Below are 18,652 nucleotides of genomic sequence, written 5' to 3' on the forward strand. Positions count from 1 at the left end.
ATTCTTGGCGTTTTACATTGCTTTCATTAGTTCCAACTCTCATCTCTATTGAGCATGCTGACATATATTCTAGGGACAAATTTTGAGTGAGATTGAAATTCAGAGAAGAGAAGCTATAGAACGAAAGAATCCAAAAGAATAACTTATCAACTTACACTTTCACACACGCTCTTCCATTGATCCACGTCACCTTTTATTTAAAATTTGTTACCGGTTTACCTATTGTTTAAGCTGATTGTGTAACATTTAAATTTTTCCCTTCATTTTTTGCATATTAAAACTCTGCAAAATTATGAACAAAAAAAAAACTATGCAAACAACTTTTCGCCGCCTTCCTTAATTTACTTCGATGAAGAGCGCCGGAAAACTGTGAACTTGTAAGTAGTCTTCCTTATAAATATCACCACGAATAAGGAAACAACTTTTTTTAAATTAAAATGTGTAACAGAGAGAAATTAAAGAAGCAAAATAAATCGAATTTTAATTTAGAAATCAAAGCCGCTAAAGGACCAAAAATGCTATTTAGCCAAAATAATAAATAATTATCCTTGAGAAAAAATAATAAACAATTTTTTTACTAAAAGTTAACAATTGTTTCCATTTTTAGCATGTCCCAATGTATAATTAGGTCACATAATACATCGGGAATCAAACCCAGTAAATCAGAGTCTGTTTACAGTTAAAATCTTTCAGGCACGGAACAATTCTCACTCCCTCTCGGCAGCAGCAGCAGCAAAAACCGCCATGTCAACCAACACTCCGTCGCAGTTACCAGATTCAGGTGCACAAACAAACCCAAACCCAGTAGTATCGCCGTCGCTAGTCAATTTTTATAGAATCACCAAAGTTCTTGACCGTTTGGCTAATCATTTTTTACCCGGCAATCCAACTGACTCTTTCGATTTTTTTAACCTATGTCTCTCCCTCTCCAGGTAATTTTTTTATGCTTTATTATTACTGTTTCTGTTTTAGGGTTAAACTGTCATTTCACTTAGCTGTCAAGTTACATTCCCTGACGTTTTCATATATGGAGACAAATTAGTCCCTCTATTGTGTTTTCGGTTTGCAGATGAGGTGGTAAACACAACTGAAACTCGGACACAGTAAATGTCCAACCTAACAATTTCGACATTGTTAGTTTAGTTAGGCTTTACCGATAAGTCCACTATTGTAACGAGTCAAAATTAACAGAGGAACTAATTTATCGACATTGCCAGTAGGCGTAGTGGTAAACACAAATGAAATGAAGTTGTTCAACCTAACAGTTTTGACATTGCTAGTCGAGTTACACTTTCCGGACTAGTGCTCTATTGTAATCTAGTCTAAAAATTGATAGAGGGACTATTTTATGGACATTGCCTATAGACGAAGTGGTGCACACAAGTGAAACTCACGCACAATTGCGAGGTTCCTAGTTCGAACCTGAGTGAAGATGTTCAAACTAATAATTTCGATATTACCAGTTTAGTTAGGGTTCATGGACTAGTTCTTCTACTGTAATGAGTCAAAATTAATAGAGGGGCTAATTTGTCACTGGTATGAAAATAATGTGGGTATTATTTTTGGTTAGAGACTGATTTGGGCCTAAAAAAATTGTGAGGGACCAAATTAGGTTTTTAGTCTAAATTTTACCTTCAAGGTATCGATGAAATTCACTATCGGTATGATGGTATATAAAAATAATAACGAATGAGCTTAAAAAAATGATATTGAGATGTTTTAAGTTTTGAAATCATGAATGGTACTGTAAATGTGATTTGTTTCTATTTTTGTTAATGGATTTACTTTGACATGCAGAGGGATTGATTATGCACTTGCCAATGGTGAAATTCCGCAGAAAGCGAATGAACTACCTATTTTGATGAAACAGGTGATTTCCACTGCAAGATGTGGATTCATTTTTATGGTTTTATGGTTTTTGCTTATTTCTTTGGTGCGCGCGCGCGTGTGTGTGTGCAAGAAGTTTCTGTCATATTTTATTAATTGCTATGCCAGTAGGTTTATGGCCTTTACTTTTCCTTTTACACACAGATGTATCAAAGAAAGACGGATGAGCTATCACTAGCAGCTGTGATGGTTTTGATGATATCTGTGAAGGTAAGTTTGTTTCTCAGCGTTGATGAATTTCCATTAGTTGTGTCTTGTGAAAGGTTGCTATCTTTTTTATAAAAAACTGCTTATTGGCACTGTTGACTAAGGATAACTTGGTAATTTTCTTCATGAAATGTAATCCACCAAGGGGACTCTTACACAGTGCCAAGAATGATTTAGGAGCATTTGTTTAAGTTATCGATTTCATGAAGTTTTTCCTAATCTGATTGCTTTTTAATTTTTGATGAATATTATTTATTATCACAAATTTTTGTGCCATACCATTTCCATACATAGATCCGCTTATGATTTAAACGAGCTTTGCTGTATTTATCTATGTGTTTGTATCACAGCATTTCTTAAGATGTGAACTGACACTGTTTGTTATTATAGAATGCTTGTACAAATGGATGGTTCCAAAAGGAAGATGCAGAAGAACTTTTAACTATTGCTGAAGAGGTTTGCTTATATGTTGATTGCTGAAGAACTTTTAACTATTGTCGTCATTACTATTCTTGCTATGTGCCATTTTGTCACAACTCACAATCATCTTTCAAAATGTAGATAGGAAAGATTTACTGCACCCTGGGAAATGCAATTGCCGAACCTAATTCTTGCCATCCTGCAGTGTTAACTATAATGGAAAGGTAGGGATCCTTGAAACTTCCTCTAGATATCTTCTCCTACATCTTTTATCTTATTTTTGAACTAAACAATAATATTTTACTATGTGTTTTTATGTAACTATTACCGGTGAAAAAAATGTGTTTGAAATTAGATGATCCCTCACTATTTCTGATATGCAACGGTAACGATTTGTCTTTATGTGACTGCCTTGCAGGTTCTATCCCTATATGAAATTGGGTCGGGTAATTGTGTCAATCGAAGCCAAGGTGGTTGTCTTTGATAGTCAAATTGTGATTGTCAAATCTAGTCATATTTCATATTGAAAACATATTTAATATCATTTGACCTGCATTGCAGCCTGGATATGGAGCTTCTGCTGTTGACTTCCACATCACAAAGAATAATGTTCAACCAGATAAGAAAATTGTAAGAATCCCCTGAATTGATTTGTTTTGTTAAACATCGTACATGTGACAAACTCCCAACGTATCCTCTATTTCTCTGCCAAAATAAATCTGTAACCATTAATTTCCTTTTGTTTATAAATGACCTGTCTATGTTCATTTTTATATTCTTATCTGGCATTTCTCTGTTTCAAGTATCACAACTTCTTCAAGTTAGGTGCAGTATGTGAATCACTCAACGTTTAGGATGCAGAGTTTTTTATGGTTTCTTTGCACGAATTTGTTTCATAGCATAATCGTTAATACCTAATGTTTTCTTAACGGGAGATGTAATCTTGGTACTTATCAGAGTTGAGCTAAGTTCTCCTTGGTGAACTATGGTGCCTTTCTTACCTGTTTAACCATTCTTATGTTCATAATTGGGTGTGTGCATTTATTCCTTAGTAGTTTTGCTTGTTTCTTAAAATAATGGTTTGGCTCTGTTAGACTCAAGAGTCAAGAATATGCTCTCAAAAGTAAAGACAATTTTATCAATAAAAATTCTGGATTAGAATTTAGAATTAGAGTACAACAACAGAATACACCCACCTAAGCCTTAGCATAGTGTTCTCCTCACCCACACAACAACAACCACCAAGCATTTTCCCTCTAAGTGGGATCAGCTACATGGTCTCACCCATACACAATCAGAAAATTTCCCACTAGCAATATAACTGCTACCCCAATCTCTAAGCTTAAATACGAAGTCTCTCTGGTTTTGTGAATGTGGTAGGTGATGTGCAAGTTGTCTAAGAATTTCATCCCTGTCAATCAAATCATTTGCCACAACCTCTACTGAACTCTCACCTGATATATAATGGATAAGTATTTGGGGCTTCTCACGAAGACCAATTCATAAGGAGTAGAGCCATCAGTCCCTGAAATGTAATGTTGTGCAAATCTACCCAATGAAGCCAAATAGACCATTGTCTGGGCTGCTACGATGTAAAGTAGAACCAATAAATCTGTAATCCCCCATTTAGTACCTCTGTTTGCTTATACATTTTAGGGCGATAAGCTGATCTGGCAAAGATATAATGGAGGGTGTGCAAGTTGAGTTGGAGTTGTAATGCTAAGAGGAAGACAATACCTTCTGACAAAGACTCTCTTGAAGTCCTTTCTTTGATGATATAAGACAACTCTCCATGTTTCATGTTTCTTAGCAACTTCAATCGTTCTCCCTATGGGAAGATCTTGAAGGACACAGAAAAGGGAAAAGTGCAACTACAGAAATTTTGTTTTTAGTTAGTTTATGAATGTAGATCATGTTATTGTAGGATTTTAGGACACAACATAATTGCAAGGAAGAATAAAGTACGATAGTTCTAGAACCTGCAACAAACCTGTCAACTATAACTATATGATGAATGTCAGGATAAGAATTGTATGATAAAAAGTGTTGGAACGAAAGCTCGTGTGGTCTATGGCACTAGAGTTGATAATCCTTACATCCCGAAGAACAATAACAGTTACATGAAAGGGTAAGGAAGATAAATCTTACCAATCATGGCTAGAGAACAAGTGCCTGAAGACTTACTTCGATATTCAGTAGGTATATGCAAACCTTTCAACTCATTCTTGTTGAGAGTTGTGACTCCCATGCATAACAACACCCGAGTTTGACACTGTACTACCTTTGTCCCCCTATTGTCAACACACAAGAATTAAGAAAAATAGTTTTTACATTAAGTTTGTAACAATGTACAAGAATCAAGAACAAGATAAATTATCCTTCAATTATTGAGAGTTAAATGACCGGTCTTTTAATCCCTCCATTTAATTAGGGGTGTTTTTGTGAAAAAATAATTAATGCATCTGGTAACTTGGAAAGGGCCTTATAAAAGGGTATGAGAAAATTTTACAAAAGGATTTCACACATAGGGACAAAGGTAGTATCAGGTAACAACATAGAGAATAAGTACGTGAGTACTTAAAGGATTGATACTTTAGTGGAAAGTAGCAAACGACTGATGTACAAACAAGATCACAATCAAAGTGGTCGCAGTGACTACAAACAAATATGAGAGGAGTCCACCTGACATTAGTAGTAGGGTGTGTAGCCTCACACTTAGAGAATTATGAGCTTGTGCTTGGTTGTGGGCTTTCGGGGGTTAGGTTGAACTTTGAGAGGCGCTCCTGGTTGAGTCATCAGTTAGACTGGCAGTGGCAGTATGTAGTGCATTTGGACTGGCAGTGGCAATAAGCAGTGCACAGTGCTCCCATTGATGGACCATACTTCTAGGGCACAATAAATGTGCTAGAGGATGCAATGAAGACATCCAAGGCAACTACGATGTAGGCGGCTAGGGTTTGACACACGAGCACAGTCTCCCAAATTGGGAGCTCCGGTACCAATTTGAAAGATATTGAGATCGCACATTGACTAGAGTTATGGCCAAAGTAGTCCTTAAAAGCTTTGACAACCAACATCGACCCTTGAGCAAACTTTTAGGATTAAGTTATACCTAACTCAAATTCTAAGATACTATCAGAGTCTATCGTAGATCTGTTATTGGGTGACCCATAATTATATATGCTCTAGGTATCTAGTCCTAGGCTTGAATGGGTATTGTTATTTGCCTGCCAACATTTGTTCGCGCTCTAGATGTCTTGTCGGTGGTGTGTAGAGATCCCACATCAACGACATAAATGACAAATGTTGTCCTTCTCACCTCGAGCTAACATTTGTGGAGGAGTTTTCCCTATTGAAAATTCTAAGAGAAAACTAGAACAAGAGAAAAATATGAATATTATTCAATGATTTAAATGTTCAAAACTAATACCATTTTACAGAATGTTTTGGTAACCATGTTATTGGCATGAAGTGTCTATTGATTTGCCAATGACTTATCTTCGTCGGAGAACCAGGCTGGCCACCTTCAATGGGGATTCCCCTCTCAACCACAATTTTTCTATCTACAAGGCTCGGTCCCAAGACTTTGCTTAAAGGATGTTAGTTGAGTTCTACATGGACCAACATCATGTTAGTATACCAGTATATAGACTAATTCTAGTCGATGCTAATTAAAAAAAAATCTTGTCCTAATTATTATAGGCCATCATGGTGACATTTATAGAAAACGATGTTGTTAAATTGCGACTACAACGCTATAGCCTAGTGGAATTTGAACAAATCATTTGATATCGTTCTGCGATACATATTTGGTACCAAAGGTTGTCAAATAGTGGCACTATATCATTGTTGCGTAGCGAAGTTTGAATAAACCGCTATTCTCCACAATCCGCAACACTGTAGAAAAGAAAAGAAAAGAAAAAAAAAATGTTCTATCCCAAATAACTTTACTTAGTTGCAAATTTTTTTGTCAATATATACTATTAATATTTGTTATTTGAACATACCATATATTTTAACTTGCAGTATTTACTGGTGGCTCAAATTGATAACATTGAGACATCTGCATGCCTCATCAGCCCTCAGCATGTGAAGTATGATTTCTTTTAACTTTCTTCTTACAATTGTGTGGAAGGGCTGTAAATGGATGCTGATTATGACTATTTTTGCATCTTTGTAGTTTTCTCTTGAATGGAAAAGGAATTGATACAAGGACCAACTTTCGAATGGTCTGTTTCTTTGTTTGAATACACATTATAAATTATTTAGTTTAGACTGGCTTAACAGTGTAACACTAGTTTGCTATCTAAATGTCATTTTGTTTCTCAGGATCCTGGACCACAGATGCCCACCAGTGTGACTAGTATCCTTAAATTTGGGACAAATCTTCTTCAAGCTGTGGGTCAGTTTAATGGTGAGCATTTACGTTGGTGTTTAATTTGTACCCAGTTGTCCTGGTTTCCTTGTATGCTTCTTACTATACTATTACCATTTTCATTGTGAAGGTCATTATATTATACTTGTTGCCTATATGAGTGTTGCATCGTTGCCTGCACATCCAGTGCTTCCACCAGATTATGTTCAGCCTGCAGTTTCTGTTGATTCAGGTATAATTTGTATGTTCAGGATAATATTTAGGAGAAAACTTAGGTCGTTTAATTTCCTTAGTTTCTTAACCTAAAATACATATTTTGTGGTTATAACAAACTTTGAGAAATTATGGATTTGAGAAAATCATAAGTAGTTAAGTTGAGAACCATAGGTAAAGCCACGAAGAAAATGCACCTATTTTTTTTCCAAAAACTTACCTTGAAATTGTATTTGACTTCTTTTTCTTATTAGCCCACCATTTAAATTCATTGTTGTATTTTTTCTTTTTTGATTGTTCCTTCTTATCATTTTCCATCTTTATGCCTACAGATTTAGATATTATCGAGGGCGCATCACGAATCTCACTTAAATGTCCAATAAGGTATGATTTAACCTTCTTCCTTCACAGTATGATTTAATCTCACTTTTTTCTTCACATAGTAGACAATAGCACACTATAGCGCGTAGCGGCCAAGAACCACTACGGTGGGTGTCATAGCCGACCCCACTTAGTGGGATAAGGCTTGGTTGTTGTCGTTGTTGTTGTATTACTATTCGACACCCTGCCCTTCTTTTTTGTCACTACTACCTTTTTGCTGTACAGTGAGCAAAACCTTTTCAAATACAGTAGTTTTATAATATTTTTTATCTGTTATGTTTCTCTTGTGCATGTATGTATTCTCCTTGCTTGGTAATTGATATTAGTTCATGAACTCTCATGTATGCTGTCTGTGAGAAGCAATTTTATTCAACTTATGAGTTTGTAACCACAGTTTATGACAACCATCAACTTTTAGTATGAACTTTTTAGCATTAAACTATTCACAATAATCTTTTAAAGTTCCCTTTGTCTAGCAAGTATGATTTTTTCTGCAGGCTTCTTTTATATTTATCTTGTAGCTTGTATTATTTCACCAGAATGCTTTACATCTGTTCAGTTGTCCTTAAAGTTGGAATTTTCACTTTTTTTTTTTTAAATAAAAATTGATAGTCCTGTGTTCTCATTTTTACAAAACAGCCGTACACGTATCAAGACTCCTGTTAAAGGAAGTTCATGCAAACATTTTCAGGTGAGTGATTCCTGTATTAGCATCACATAATATGAGAATGCTAAGGGGGGTTGCTGATTAATTATACACTTCTTACTTACCATTAATAATAAATGTGGCTTAGAAGCCTATTGTTCATTTGTTTGCAATCAAGTAATTTGTAGTGGCAGCTTATGCCCTTCTCTGTTATATGGTTTTTAATGTCTGTTTTTCCATTATTTAAGTTAGAAAGTTCTAAAAGTTACCAGTGTTGTTAAATAGAGGCACTATTGCCTTGCTGGATTTTAACAAATGGCTTTTGTCCCACAGTACACTATTTAGTACAATATATTGTGAATTAGCGGCTATAGCAGCACAATAACACTGTTGTGTAGCGAAATTTCAACAAACCGCAACTTTCTGCGATCTACAATTGACCCCACTCAATGCTAACTAAATGTTTGTAGAATAATAGTTATGATAAAGTGAAAATCTTATAATGTGGTTCTGTGTCCGTGGGTGGCCGAGCCTATGTGTGTTAATATATTCCCCGTTTGTTTTCTCCCCTCTACCTTACATTTATGTTCTCTTTTCTGTAGTGCTTCGACTTTGACAACTTCATTAAAATAAACTCTAAGAGGCCATCTTGGCGCTGCCCCCATTGCAATCATCATGTCTGCTACACAGATATTCGTCTTGACAGAAACATGATTGAGGCAAGTTGATTTAGTTCTTAAACCTTTCAATGAAATTACATTTTGTTTATCTTCTCTCTCCCAGAGTCAATTTGGTAATTTGGGAATGTATTGTTTAGTACTTGATTTTTCATGCCAATCTCTTACTCCCTCCATCCCTAATCTTTGGTAATTTGAGGTTTGAACATACATATTAAGAAATAATGAAGTTAGATAAGATTAGACCCTTTTACCCTTAACTCATTTAGTAAAAGTAAAATTCATTTAATGCATGCTTTTTAGTTTTTGTAAAAGTACTTGTATTTTGATTTCTTATTAAAACCAACGTTTTGGGATAAAAATAAAAAGCTTAAAGGACCAAAGGTTAGGAGGGAGTACCATAATTCCCACCTTTCCCAATTTTTTTAATGGCAAACCAAGTTGTCCCTAGGGATGAAAGAAAGGGTGAAAAGTAAAGAAAAATTAACCTTTATTTTCCTCTTTCTAAACAAAGATTCTGGAAAAAGTTGGTGAGAACATTGTGGAAGTGATTTTTGAAGCTGATAGATCGTGGAAGGCAGGATCGGAAAATGATGACATGGATAAGATACAGAATATGGCCCACGATTGTGAAATGGAACAGACTGAACAACAAGAATCTACTTGCTCCCCTGATGCCGTTTCCAATATTGTGGACCTCACCAACAATGATAATGATTTGGACATAATGGGCACTTGTGAAACTGCAGATAGAAAGCCTTTTCAGGCTTCTGTTCCTACTGGCGATCAAATAGAAGACAACTTTTGGGATGGACTTTATATTGCCAACAATGGATCTTCCCCTACAGCTGGTGTCGACCTTCCTGTTCTGGCTGAGGCCGTTTCTCCTGTATTTAATCAAGAAGCTGAGGGTCATCACAATATTCTTTCCATGAATTCTGTCATGCATAACCAGTTATCAGCACAGAGTAATTTATCGCTGATGAATTATACAAATTCACTTGTAAACGAGTATGGAAGGTCATCCTCGACATCAAGGCATATTCACAGGACTCCTTCAGCTATTCAGGCCCTTCCAGTCCAATCTCAGACATTAGGAGCACAGCAAAATTCAGTAACTAATTTGGATTCCTTGATAACCAGCAGTCCGTCTGCTACTCCTCATGTTTCTTTGCCCAACCCTGCCTCTGCAGATCCTTACAATGCCATACTGAGTGATGCAGAAAGACAGCAACTTTTTTCTCAACCCTCATTGAACATGCCTCCAGTCTCTACAGCAACACAGGTTCGATTTATTAATGCTCGGTTGTCATTCCTTGTATTGGCTGGCAGTTTTGGGGACCCATAGTCTGTTCAACTTGCATCTAGAGTGCCAACTTTTTGTTATTTATATCGTTGTTCCTTTAAAAGAAAACATCACAACTGCTCATATAATAAAAAAAAAAAATACTTAACTTGAATCCCATTTGAAAATTGGTTTATAGATTAAAATAGTTTGAATATTCTTACACAAAAAGTCAGTGGGAAGACAAATCTTTTGGTTTTCCGAAAGTAAGAAACAGTAACATTAGTTTGTCTAACTTTACAAAAAAATTATACAAGATCAAAGATGTGAGTGTCTTATTTTCCAGCTATATTTTTGGTACTAAATAATTATTATACTTGGTCAACTGGTTGATTATTTATTGTCTTTTACTGTTATTGATGCCTGTAATGTGTTCATTTGTTAATCTAGATATCTTTAAGAGAAAGCTCACTTTTTTGTGTTTCTTGGTGTTTATGACTCTTGCACTTAATTTTCATTGAACTCAGAACCGAGTGCCAACAGTTAATATGTCAGCCCCAACTAACCGAGTGCCACCAGTTAATACGTCAGCTGCAACTCGCAACCGAGAACCAAGTCAACCACAAAACCGATCATACAGAACAAGTATTCTGAACCAATACACAAATTCACACCTGCAGCGAACTCTGAATCCCCAGGCACGCCAGCCAATGCAACCATCAAATGCTCAACGGTCTCACATCCAGCAAGGGGGTTCACAAGCTCATGCAGCTGCAGCAAATAGCCAACAAGCCAGGGTTATGGCTTCATCACATGTTGCCAGACAAGGTAATTCTCAAGCTGGGATTGTTTGGACAGCTGGAGCTACTGTGTATACTATACAGACCTGGCTGCCAGGCAGTCCCAATCAATTTTCTCTCAGAATCAAACTTGTGTTGTGTAGCAGCCACGTATTTTACAGCTGATAGTTTCTGGGGTTTGGCAGGAGAGCAAAGAGGACCACCTTTGCAGTCAGTTTCTAGGACTGACGAATTGTTCAATTCACAACCAGATCAAAATTGGCGTCCCACTTCGCGAATGCGTGGAAGTCTTTCAGGTCAGCAACTTACTGATGATGTTAGGCAGCGATTAATTATGCCATCATCACAAGAAGTTCAAAGTCCAAGATCACAAGGTCCACAACCAGGCCTAACAAAATCTCAACTGGATGCGCTAATTGCTAACAGTAGAAATGCTCATAATAATCCTTCAAAACCGTAATACTTTTGGAAGCTTTTACTTGCGCGTGATTGGAAATATAGATATAGATATTACGTATTAGAGAGCTTAACGTCATTGTCTTATTATTTATATGCATAGGTTGTAAATATGATTGGCAATAGATGCTGCTAAAAAAATTAATTGGCTATAGTCTATAGAGGTGGAAAACACAAGAACATGTATTCAGGTATGTTGATTGTAACTTGACCTTACACGTTTGTTAACCACAGAATTGAAAGGGAAAAGATGTTTTATGTGTATCAATATGAGTATTGATTTATCAAGGTGAAACATAGTAAGTGAAAGCAGTTTAGGGAAAACCGACAATGACAAAATCAACATGCCCCTATATATAATATTTATACTCTATACAGTTAAAAGAATAATTTAGTTGAATAAATAGGAACTGTAACTTCGTTTTAAATTTATTGGGGATGACTTCTTTCGGATTGCAATGGATTGCCTAATTTTTGATTCCCGTATGCTGTTATATTTTTTCCTTTGCTGTTTTTTTCGGCCTTTTTGAGGGTTTTGGCTTGGCCCCCTCTTGTATATTTATTTTCTCCTTTTTAATAATATATTATGAGTAGGTGACATATGATGAGTCTATGAGAGGTGCCCTAATTGAGATGTTTCAGACTTCCCTTGATGTTTCGCCTATCTCTTTGTCAAAAAAAAAAATTTTCACGATTCTTTTTTTTCCTGTTTTTTTTTTTCTTCCTTTTTTTGTCTAGTAGTCTAATGGCTAGAGCTTACACAATTAATTGTGGAGAGGTGGGGTGTCCGGGGTTCGAACTTCGGCCCCTGCATAAATTATGCAATGTCGCTACCAACTGAGCTAAGCTCACGGGGACTTTCCTGTTGTTTTTACCTTTGTAAGTTTTGTTCTTTTGTATGCCTCTCTTTATAGGTATCAGGATGTTTTTGAGTGATAATCAGTTTAACCAAGTGTATGTTCCTAAGCAATCTGTGACCACATCTAAAATACTATACAACTTTGTTATAAAATAAGTCTAAACAAAACTTCCCAAAATGCTCTCATTCTATATTTAAGTTTTAATCAGTATTAAATGGTTTTAGTCATATTATATTACTCTTTCAAAAAAAGAAGTTATAATTAGTATAAAGAAATGTCCTGAAGAAATGAATAAAACAGAAATGTACTTTTTAGGGTCAAATATATTAACTCTTTAATTGATCAAGATTTATATTTATATGGTTAAAGTGATCTAACCAAAGTTAATAAAATAAGTCATCTAACAAAATTTTATGTTCAACGCACACAACAGTGGAATATGCGTTGGAAAAACATGTTTTAAAAAGTATACTCTTAACACTCTTTGATAAAAATGCATAAATATATAAGCTATAGTAAATTTATTTCAGTTTACTTCAAAATGAATAAAAAAAAAAAAATGATTTCAGAATTTAGTATGAGGGTTAGAGGATTCGACTTACACAAGTTTGCAGATTGGATTGATTCGGCTTTGGGAGAAAAAACCATCCGATCCAATCTCTTCGGTTTTGTTATTTGTTCATCCAATTTGTTTGATTTTAAAATCAAATCCAATCCAAAAAATATCGGTTTGAATTGGATTGGCTTTTGGTTTTCATTGTTGTATATTTTTTCATTTTCTTTTAAGAAAATATATTATTTTATCACATTTCATAAAAAGGTAAGGTTAATAAAAAGATGAATAAGTAGAAAATAAAAAAGCAACATAATGCAAATAAAGTAGTAGGTTAAAGAAAATAGTTGTAATCCCCGTGAGTTTAGCTCAGTTGATAGGGATATTGCATATTATATGCAGGGGCTGGGGTTCGAACCCCGAACACTCCACTTCTTCACAATTTAATTGTGTGAGCTCTAGCCATTAGGCTACTTGACAAAAAAAAAAGAATCGTAAATTATGGAAACATTTATAAAAAATTCATATAATAATATATATACAAGTATAAATATTTCGGTTTGGATTGGATTGAATCAGTTTATACTATAGGAACCGAAAACCAATCCATTAAAAATATTGCAGTTTTTTTGTTTTCTTTTCGGTTTTCAGTTTTTGTTTTGTTCAATTTTTGATTTTTCAGTTCGGTTATTTCAGTTCGGTTATTTCAGTTTGCATTGGATTGGACATGAACATCCCTAATCAGTAAGACCCATTCAATAACATCCTTAGAAGAGAGCATTTCACATATTCCTCAATTAGATTAGGCTACTAAAAAATGAATCGCAGTTGGAAATTTATTACCATTTCAATAAATGTATTTCATAATTTAGTATGTGTGTATTAGGAGGAATCGACTTGCAAATTGAATTCTGATTAGCTAATATCTTAGGATTCAAGCCTAGTTTAATCTTATCTTGTTTGGCAAGAAACATAAAATGTTGTTGGAGATATTGAATTTTGAACCATGTAAGTGCATGAGAATATGCAATTCATTAATTATTCCTTTTTCGATTAATGAGTTACAATTATAGTTCAAACATTTTTGACATTGCACAATTTTTTCTCATTTTTTTAATGGTATAGGATTGCAACTCTTTCGTATATATATAGTTTACCGTTCAAAGTAGAAATTGTTTATCTATTTTTTTTTATTACACAATTGTTGATTTTCATATTTGAAATCTTAGCTATTGAATTGTTGTTTTTTTTTTTTTTTTCCCACGTTTCACACATCCATGCATCTAATGGATTAAATGGAGCTGATCTGAACTCTTTCAAAACCTCGAATTTGGATTTTGCCTCAATAAATCTTCAAGGTACAACAAGGATTCAAACATACCATAAGGTCATCATTCAAAGTTCATTTTCAAAGGAAAAGGAGGTAAATCTTACCAATATAGGGCTAACAATGGTGAAATAGATGTTGTAACTAGTAAATTTGACCTCCAAGCTCCTCATGGTCAAGGGTCGGAAAGGATCAAAAGGGGCTTCAATGGGTTCCAATGGTGGGAGAAAGAGAGTGGATGCTAGGGTTTGCGAGAGAAATTCACGTAGAAAAATTTGGGAGTAAAATGTTGAATCTATCAAAAACACTTCAGTATATCTAAAATATGCTAGTTTCCGCATGCGAACCTTTGACTTCCCGCATGCTATGGTCACTCAAAATAGGATTCGCAAACATGATAACTTCACACACAAGAGGTCATCCTTTGCACACACAAAGGGGTAAGAATGCGGGTTTTCTTCTTCATTAAGGTATCTTATGATCTTATTCTCTCTACTACTAATTCTAACGATTTTAAGATTCAATCTACACACTTAGGATCTACACTTCACAAAAATCCTAAGGAAACTCTACCTAAATATCCAAGATGAAATGAATTGACGACTAGACAAAACTGCGCCGTGTTTGAAGAAGAAGAAAATTTGTGGGGCTAGGGTTTGTCATGCCGGTTGCGCAATGATTTAGAATGGTTTTGAGTCGGGTTAGAGAAAATTAAAATTAAATTAAAACTCGTCAAGTTCATGTTAGTGGTCAACACTCGGGTGGGATTTAGTCTCGCATCAGATAGATAGGATTCTTGAGAAGAGTTTATAAAGAGGAAGCACTCCTCACCGTACAAGCCGATTTTGTAAGGATGAGTTAGACCTCGGTATTCATGACAGTTCAATCCAACTTCATATGACATTAAAGATAACATTAGATTAATAAATTAGATTAAACATAAAATTCGTCATTGAAGGAAGAAAAATAAAGGATTAGAAGTAATAAGACATTTGGTATATGACATTGTACCATAAATATTTAATAGTGAAAAATAATCCTAGCATGAACCACTGATCATTTCTAGGACCAAACTCAAAAATACATCTCTTCTCTAAAGTAAGTCACATACAACAATTATAATTAGTATTCTCAACCAAATGGTGATGAGCTTCTACCAGCTGCAACAGCATTGATCATAGGTAATGTTATTCCAAGCTTCATAGATGCATCAAATTTCTTCTCACTCACTTTTGTGTCATAAATATCAACAATAGGATCACTTTCATCACATGAGTCACCTTTGAAATTAGGAACATCTTCAGGACTAATGCATGATGATGAAGTTGTTCCCAAATCATGAAGCCTAAGATCATTATCATTCCATATTATTGGACTCTTTCCACTTCCATTAAAAGGGTTAGTCCTTTTTTTTCCAACAAACAAATTTTCATTATTATTGTTATTATTAGGTATTATAATTCTATCAAGGGTTGGCCTCTCTATGTTGTGATGAAGATCAAGTTGTTCATCATCACTACCACAAATGTTAAGATCTTGAAAATGAGGAAAATTGTTAAGAGGAGAAACAAAATCTTTCATGTCGGGGATGCTTTGAGTTCCATTGATGCCCTTGAAATTTGTAGCTGCAGCTGCCATGTTTTCACCTGCAAGTGTGTTATAAGCTTTCTCCAATATACTTTGCATGTATTTTCCTTGAGCCTCAATCCTCAATTGAAGGTGCTTTTGAACCTGCCACATATAAACCTACAATTTTAGCACTTCCAACATTTGCGAGCGATTTTTGTAATCTATAGTTCAATCAGAAGGTAAATAAAGTCTATTAAAAAATTGTTTCAAGAAGGACTTCAACTCTGATTTCTCCTAAACAATTCTATCTTACTAGAGTTTTTTAGCTAGTTCAATCACTTTGTTATTTGATCAATGTATAATACTCGAAAAAGTTAATTTAATTAAAAAATATTATTGTTATTTAATTTTAGTTTTGTTAATTCCTAGAAATTAGAAACTACCTTTGTTTTAATTATTTTTTTCTCAATTTTTTTTATTAATATTTTTAGGTAATTCAACTTTTTTGTATCTTAGCAGTACCGGAATTCAATAATATAGATACACCAAATACTCATTTGATCACAAGACCAAATATTTAGTGTTTAGGCACGCACAATGATACACTTGTCTCTAAAATGTTAATTTAAATTTAACTTTTTATTATTAGAAAAAAATATCTTTTGTATGTGTGCTATACATATGGTCTTCTGACTATAGAAGACTAGTTCTATAGATACTGAGCAAGATTTACATGGGCACAAACACAAATAAATAAGGGTTGGGCACACTCACATAAATGAAGGAAAATAAATGATAAAGAATTTAGTCACATCATACAATTATTTTCTCTTTTATTTTTTCCAATCACGAGTGTGTGCCTAAATCTTTTTTATCTGTGTTTGTGACCAAGTTAGCATTTCTGATAGATACTTGTAGTTGTGTATACCTCTAGCTGTTCATGCAGTCTTCTGTGTACCTCCATTTGCATCCTAAAATATTGCACCAACAATGTTTTAGTTACGGTTACATACAATGGCACATACAAAACATAGTACAAGAAAAACATCAACCAAAGTTTCTCATTATAACATGAGGTAGATTAAGGTATATCCAAATCCCCAAGAATAATTGTTGTGAGCACAATTAAAAAAAAAAGTTGAAATTAAATGAAAATGCAAGAAGATACATGTTGAAGTTATTAGTTATTATATGCAGGCACTAAGTATAGAAAAAATTCAAATTAAAGAAAAAATTTCTCTAAACCAAAAGAATAAAAAGTAATAAAAACTAAAAGTATATAGAAGAGGGAAGAAACTATACTTTTCAATATTAGTTTACTTGTGGTTGAGGGTTTGAATAAATAAATAAATTAAGAATCAAAAGGTAAATATATTAACATACTCATTCATGTTACGACCAGTCATAGAAGACGAGGTACCAGTATTTCTTTGCAGTTCAAAAGCAGAAACTGTCATGAAAACAAAAGTGTTATAATACATGTGAATTCAACAAAGTGTAAAGAGATAAAAGCTTAGAAAATAAAAATATTTAAGGAACATTAAAGTGTTATATGTCACCTCTCATACCATCCTTAATAGATTGCTCATTGAATTCTTTGTGGGGTTGCTTTCCAAGCCTAAATTTCTATTAATGCAAAAAAGGAAAAAAAAAATCAAAGAACTTAAAAGGGAAAGGTATAAAGAAAAAAAATTGATAGTGTCATAAAAGTGAACTAAATAAGGTAAAGAAATTTGGAAAATATTAGTTTGTGTTCAAACCTGAAGATGGCTCTTAAGGTGGTAAAGGGTAAGACCCTTCACACCCATAACCCTCATGATTGTTTTTGGAGTTGCTTCTACAAATTAACACACAAGAGAGACAAGAATTATTACCAATATATTACTATAAAAAAAGTTGTAAATTATATTACTAGAAAAAAATATAATTAAAGACTAATAAATAAATTATATTTATAAGTAAAGTATATTACTTGAAAAAAATATAATTGAAGACTAATAAATAAAATATGTTACTAGAAAAAAATATATAACTAAATACTAATAAATAAATTATATTTATATTTACCCATCACAATTTTTTTTTGAGGGGAACTCATCACAAAATTTAGTGATAAAATTAAAGAAGAATTTCATATTTTCATTTTTTTTTTCTAGTTATATTCTTCAAAAACAAAAACTTTTTTTTTCTTTCTAGTTATGTAGTTTGCACCAAAAGAAAGAAAAGAATAAAAGGAGAAGATGAGTACTATCAGGTCCTCCAAGCTGAGCAACAGCATCAACAAAGCGTTCATGGAGTTCGACGGTCCATCGAAGCCGAGGTTTTGGATCAGTGGTGAGGACAAGGCCAGAGTCACCTTGAACACATGACATGGGTCTATCATGAGAATTCATCATAGTTGAGGGCTTCTTTGGAGAGAACATTCTTTCCATTTCTCACTATATTCTTGTTTATCTCTCTTTGTTTTCTATATATTTTTCATGAGAAACTTAGCTGAAAATAGATAGAGAATCAAGAACAAATTATGGATGCAAAGAAAGAAGAATAGGGTTCATTTCTATATAAGAGGAGATAGAGATTGTGTGAAGGCTTTATTTACATTCTCTAAAAAAGAATAAAGGGAAGAACAAGCTTATAAGTTACCTTGCTTAAAAAGAATACATATAAGATATGTGTAGATTTATTTTTTAAAATAAAGTATTGCTATTCTAATATACATGCTACTCTTTTGCTAAAGACACCCCTCACTCTCTCTCTCTCTCCAATCTTGATTATTATAATCAAAGGCTGTTATCAACCATAATCAAACTGTTTTTAGTTAAATTTTAAATTTAATTAACTGAAAAGATAAAAGAAAAAGCAAAGCATGAATAACTATATGCCAATGGCATCTAGCGTAAAATTTGAGAGAATCATATTCTTAATGTAATATTGCATGGTGATCATTTTGTAGTATATGACTCCCTTTTTTAACCTAATTATTAGTATGAACGTAT

At 33.9% G+C, this 18,652-nt stretch overlaps 2 protein-coding genes across 3 annotated transcripts; one reads left to right on the top strand and one right to left on the bottom strand.

The window, feature by feature from the left end:
• The first annotated feature begins 589 nt into the window (after positions 1-589).
• LOC25502457 (E4 SUMO-protein ligase PIAL2) lies at positions 590-11,615 on the top strand. The gene is made up of 17 exons (XM_039828859.1): positions 590-932; positions 1,798-1,870; positions 2,032-2,097; positions 2,485-2,550; positions 2,656-2,738; positions 2,933-2,984; positions 3,076-3,144; positions 6,541-6,608; positions 6,695-6,743; positions 6,844-6,928; positions 7,020-7,121; positions 7,435-7,486; positions 8,123-8,174; positions 8,732-8,848; positions 9,321-10,091; positions 10,619-10,919; positions 11,077-11,615. The coding sequence occupies exons 1-17, from the start codon at positions 745-747 to the stop codon at positions 11,349-11,351; spliced, it is 2,469 nt and encodes an 822-aa protein (XP_039684793.1). The 5' UTR covers positions 590-744; the 3' UTR covers positions 11,352-11,615.
• Positions 11,616-15,068: 3,453 nt separating this feature from the next.
• Positions 15,069-18,317, bottom strand: LOC120577743 (myb family transcription factor IPN2). Of its 2 annotated transcripts, none has more exons than XM_039829645.1 (6): positions 17,905-18,317; positions 17,417-17,493; positions 17,225-17,282; positions 17,040-17,106; positions 16,585-16,627; positions 15,069-15,818 (listed from the first exon to the last, which is right to left on the bottom strand). In XM_039829645.1, exons 1-6 carry the CDS (start codon positions 18,086-18,088, stop codon positions 15,219-15,221), a joined length of 1,029 nt encoding a protein of 342 aa, XP_039685579.1. In that variant the 5' UTR covers positions 18,089-18,317; the 3' UTR covers positions 15,069-15,218. The 2 variants fall into 2 exon arrangements, with proteins under 2 accessions (XP_039685579.1, XP_039685578.1); XM_039829644.1 differs by having other exon boundaries at positions 17,216-17,282; positions 17,905-18,316.
• Positions 18,318-18,652: the final 335 nt, after the last annotated feature.

The sequence above is a fragment of the Medicago truncatula genome, chromosome 8 (genome assembly GCF_003473485.1).
Source record: "Medicago truncatula cultivar Jemalong A17 chromosome 8, MtrunA17r5.0-ANR, whole genome shotgun sequence".
NCBI lineage: Eukaryota > Viridiplantae > Streptophyta > Magnoliopsida > Fabales > Fabaceae > Medicago > Medicago truncatula.

Bases quoted from the DNA above. Each gene is read 5' to 3' on its own strand.
- LOC25502457 (XM_039828859.1), top strand. From the start codon at position 745: ATGTCAACCAACACTCCGTCGCAGTTACCAGATTCAGGTGCACAAACA. The intron at 6,609-6,694 runs GTATGATTTCTT...GCATCTTTGTAG, and splicing joins ATCAGCCCTCAGCATGTGAA to TTTTCTCTTGAATGGAAAAG. The intron at 10,092-10,618 runs GTTCGATTTATT...CATTGAACTCAG, and splicing joins CAGTCTCTACAGCAACACAG to AACCGAGTGCCAACAGTTAA.
- LOC120577743 (XM_039829644.1), bottom strand. From the start codon at position 18,088: ATGGAAAGAATGTTCTCTCCAAAGAAGCCCTCAACTATGATGAATTCT. The intron at 17,494-17,904 runs GTACTCATCTTC...GTTAATTTGTAG, and splicing joins TCAGCTTGGAGGACCTGATA to AAGCAACTCCAAAAACAATC. The intron at 17,107-17,215 runs GTGACATATAAC...TTTTCATGACAG, and splicing joins TATTAAGGATGGTATGAGAG to TTTCTGCTTTTGAACTGCAA.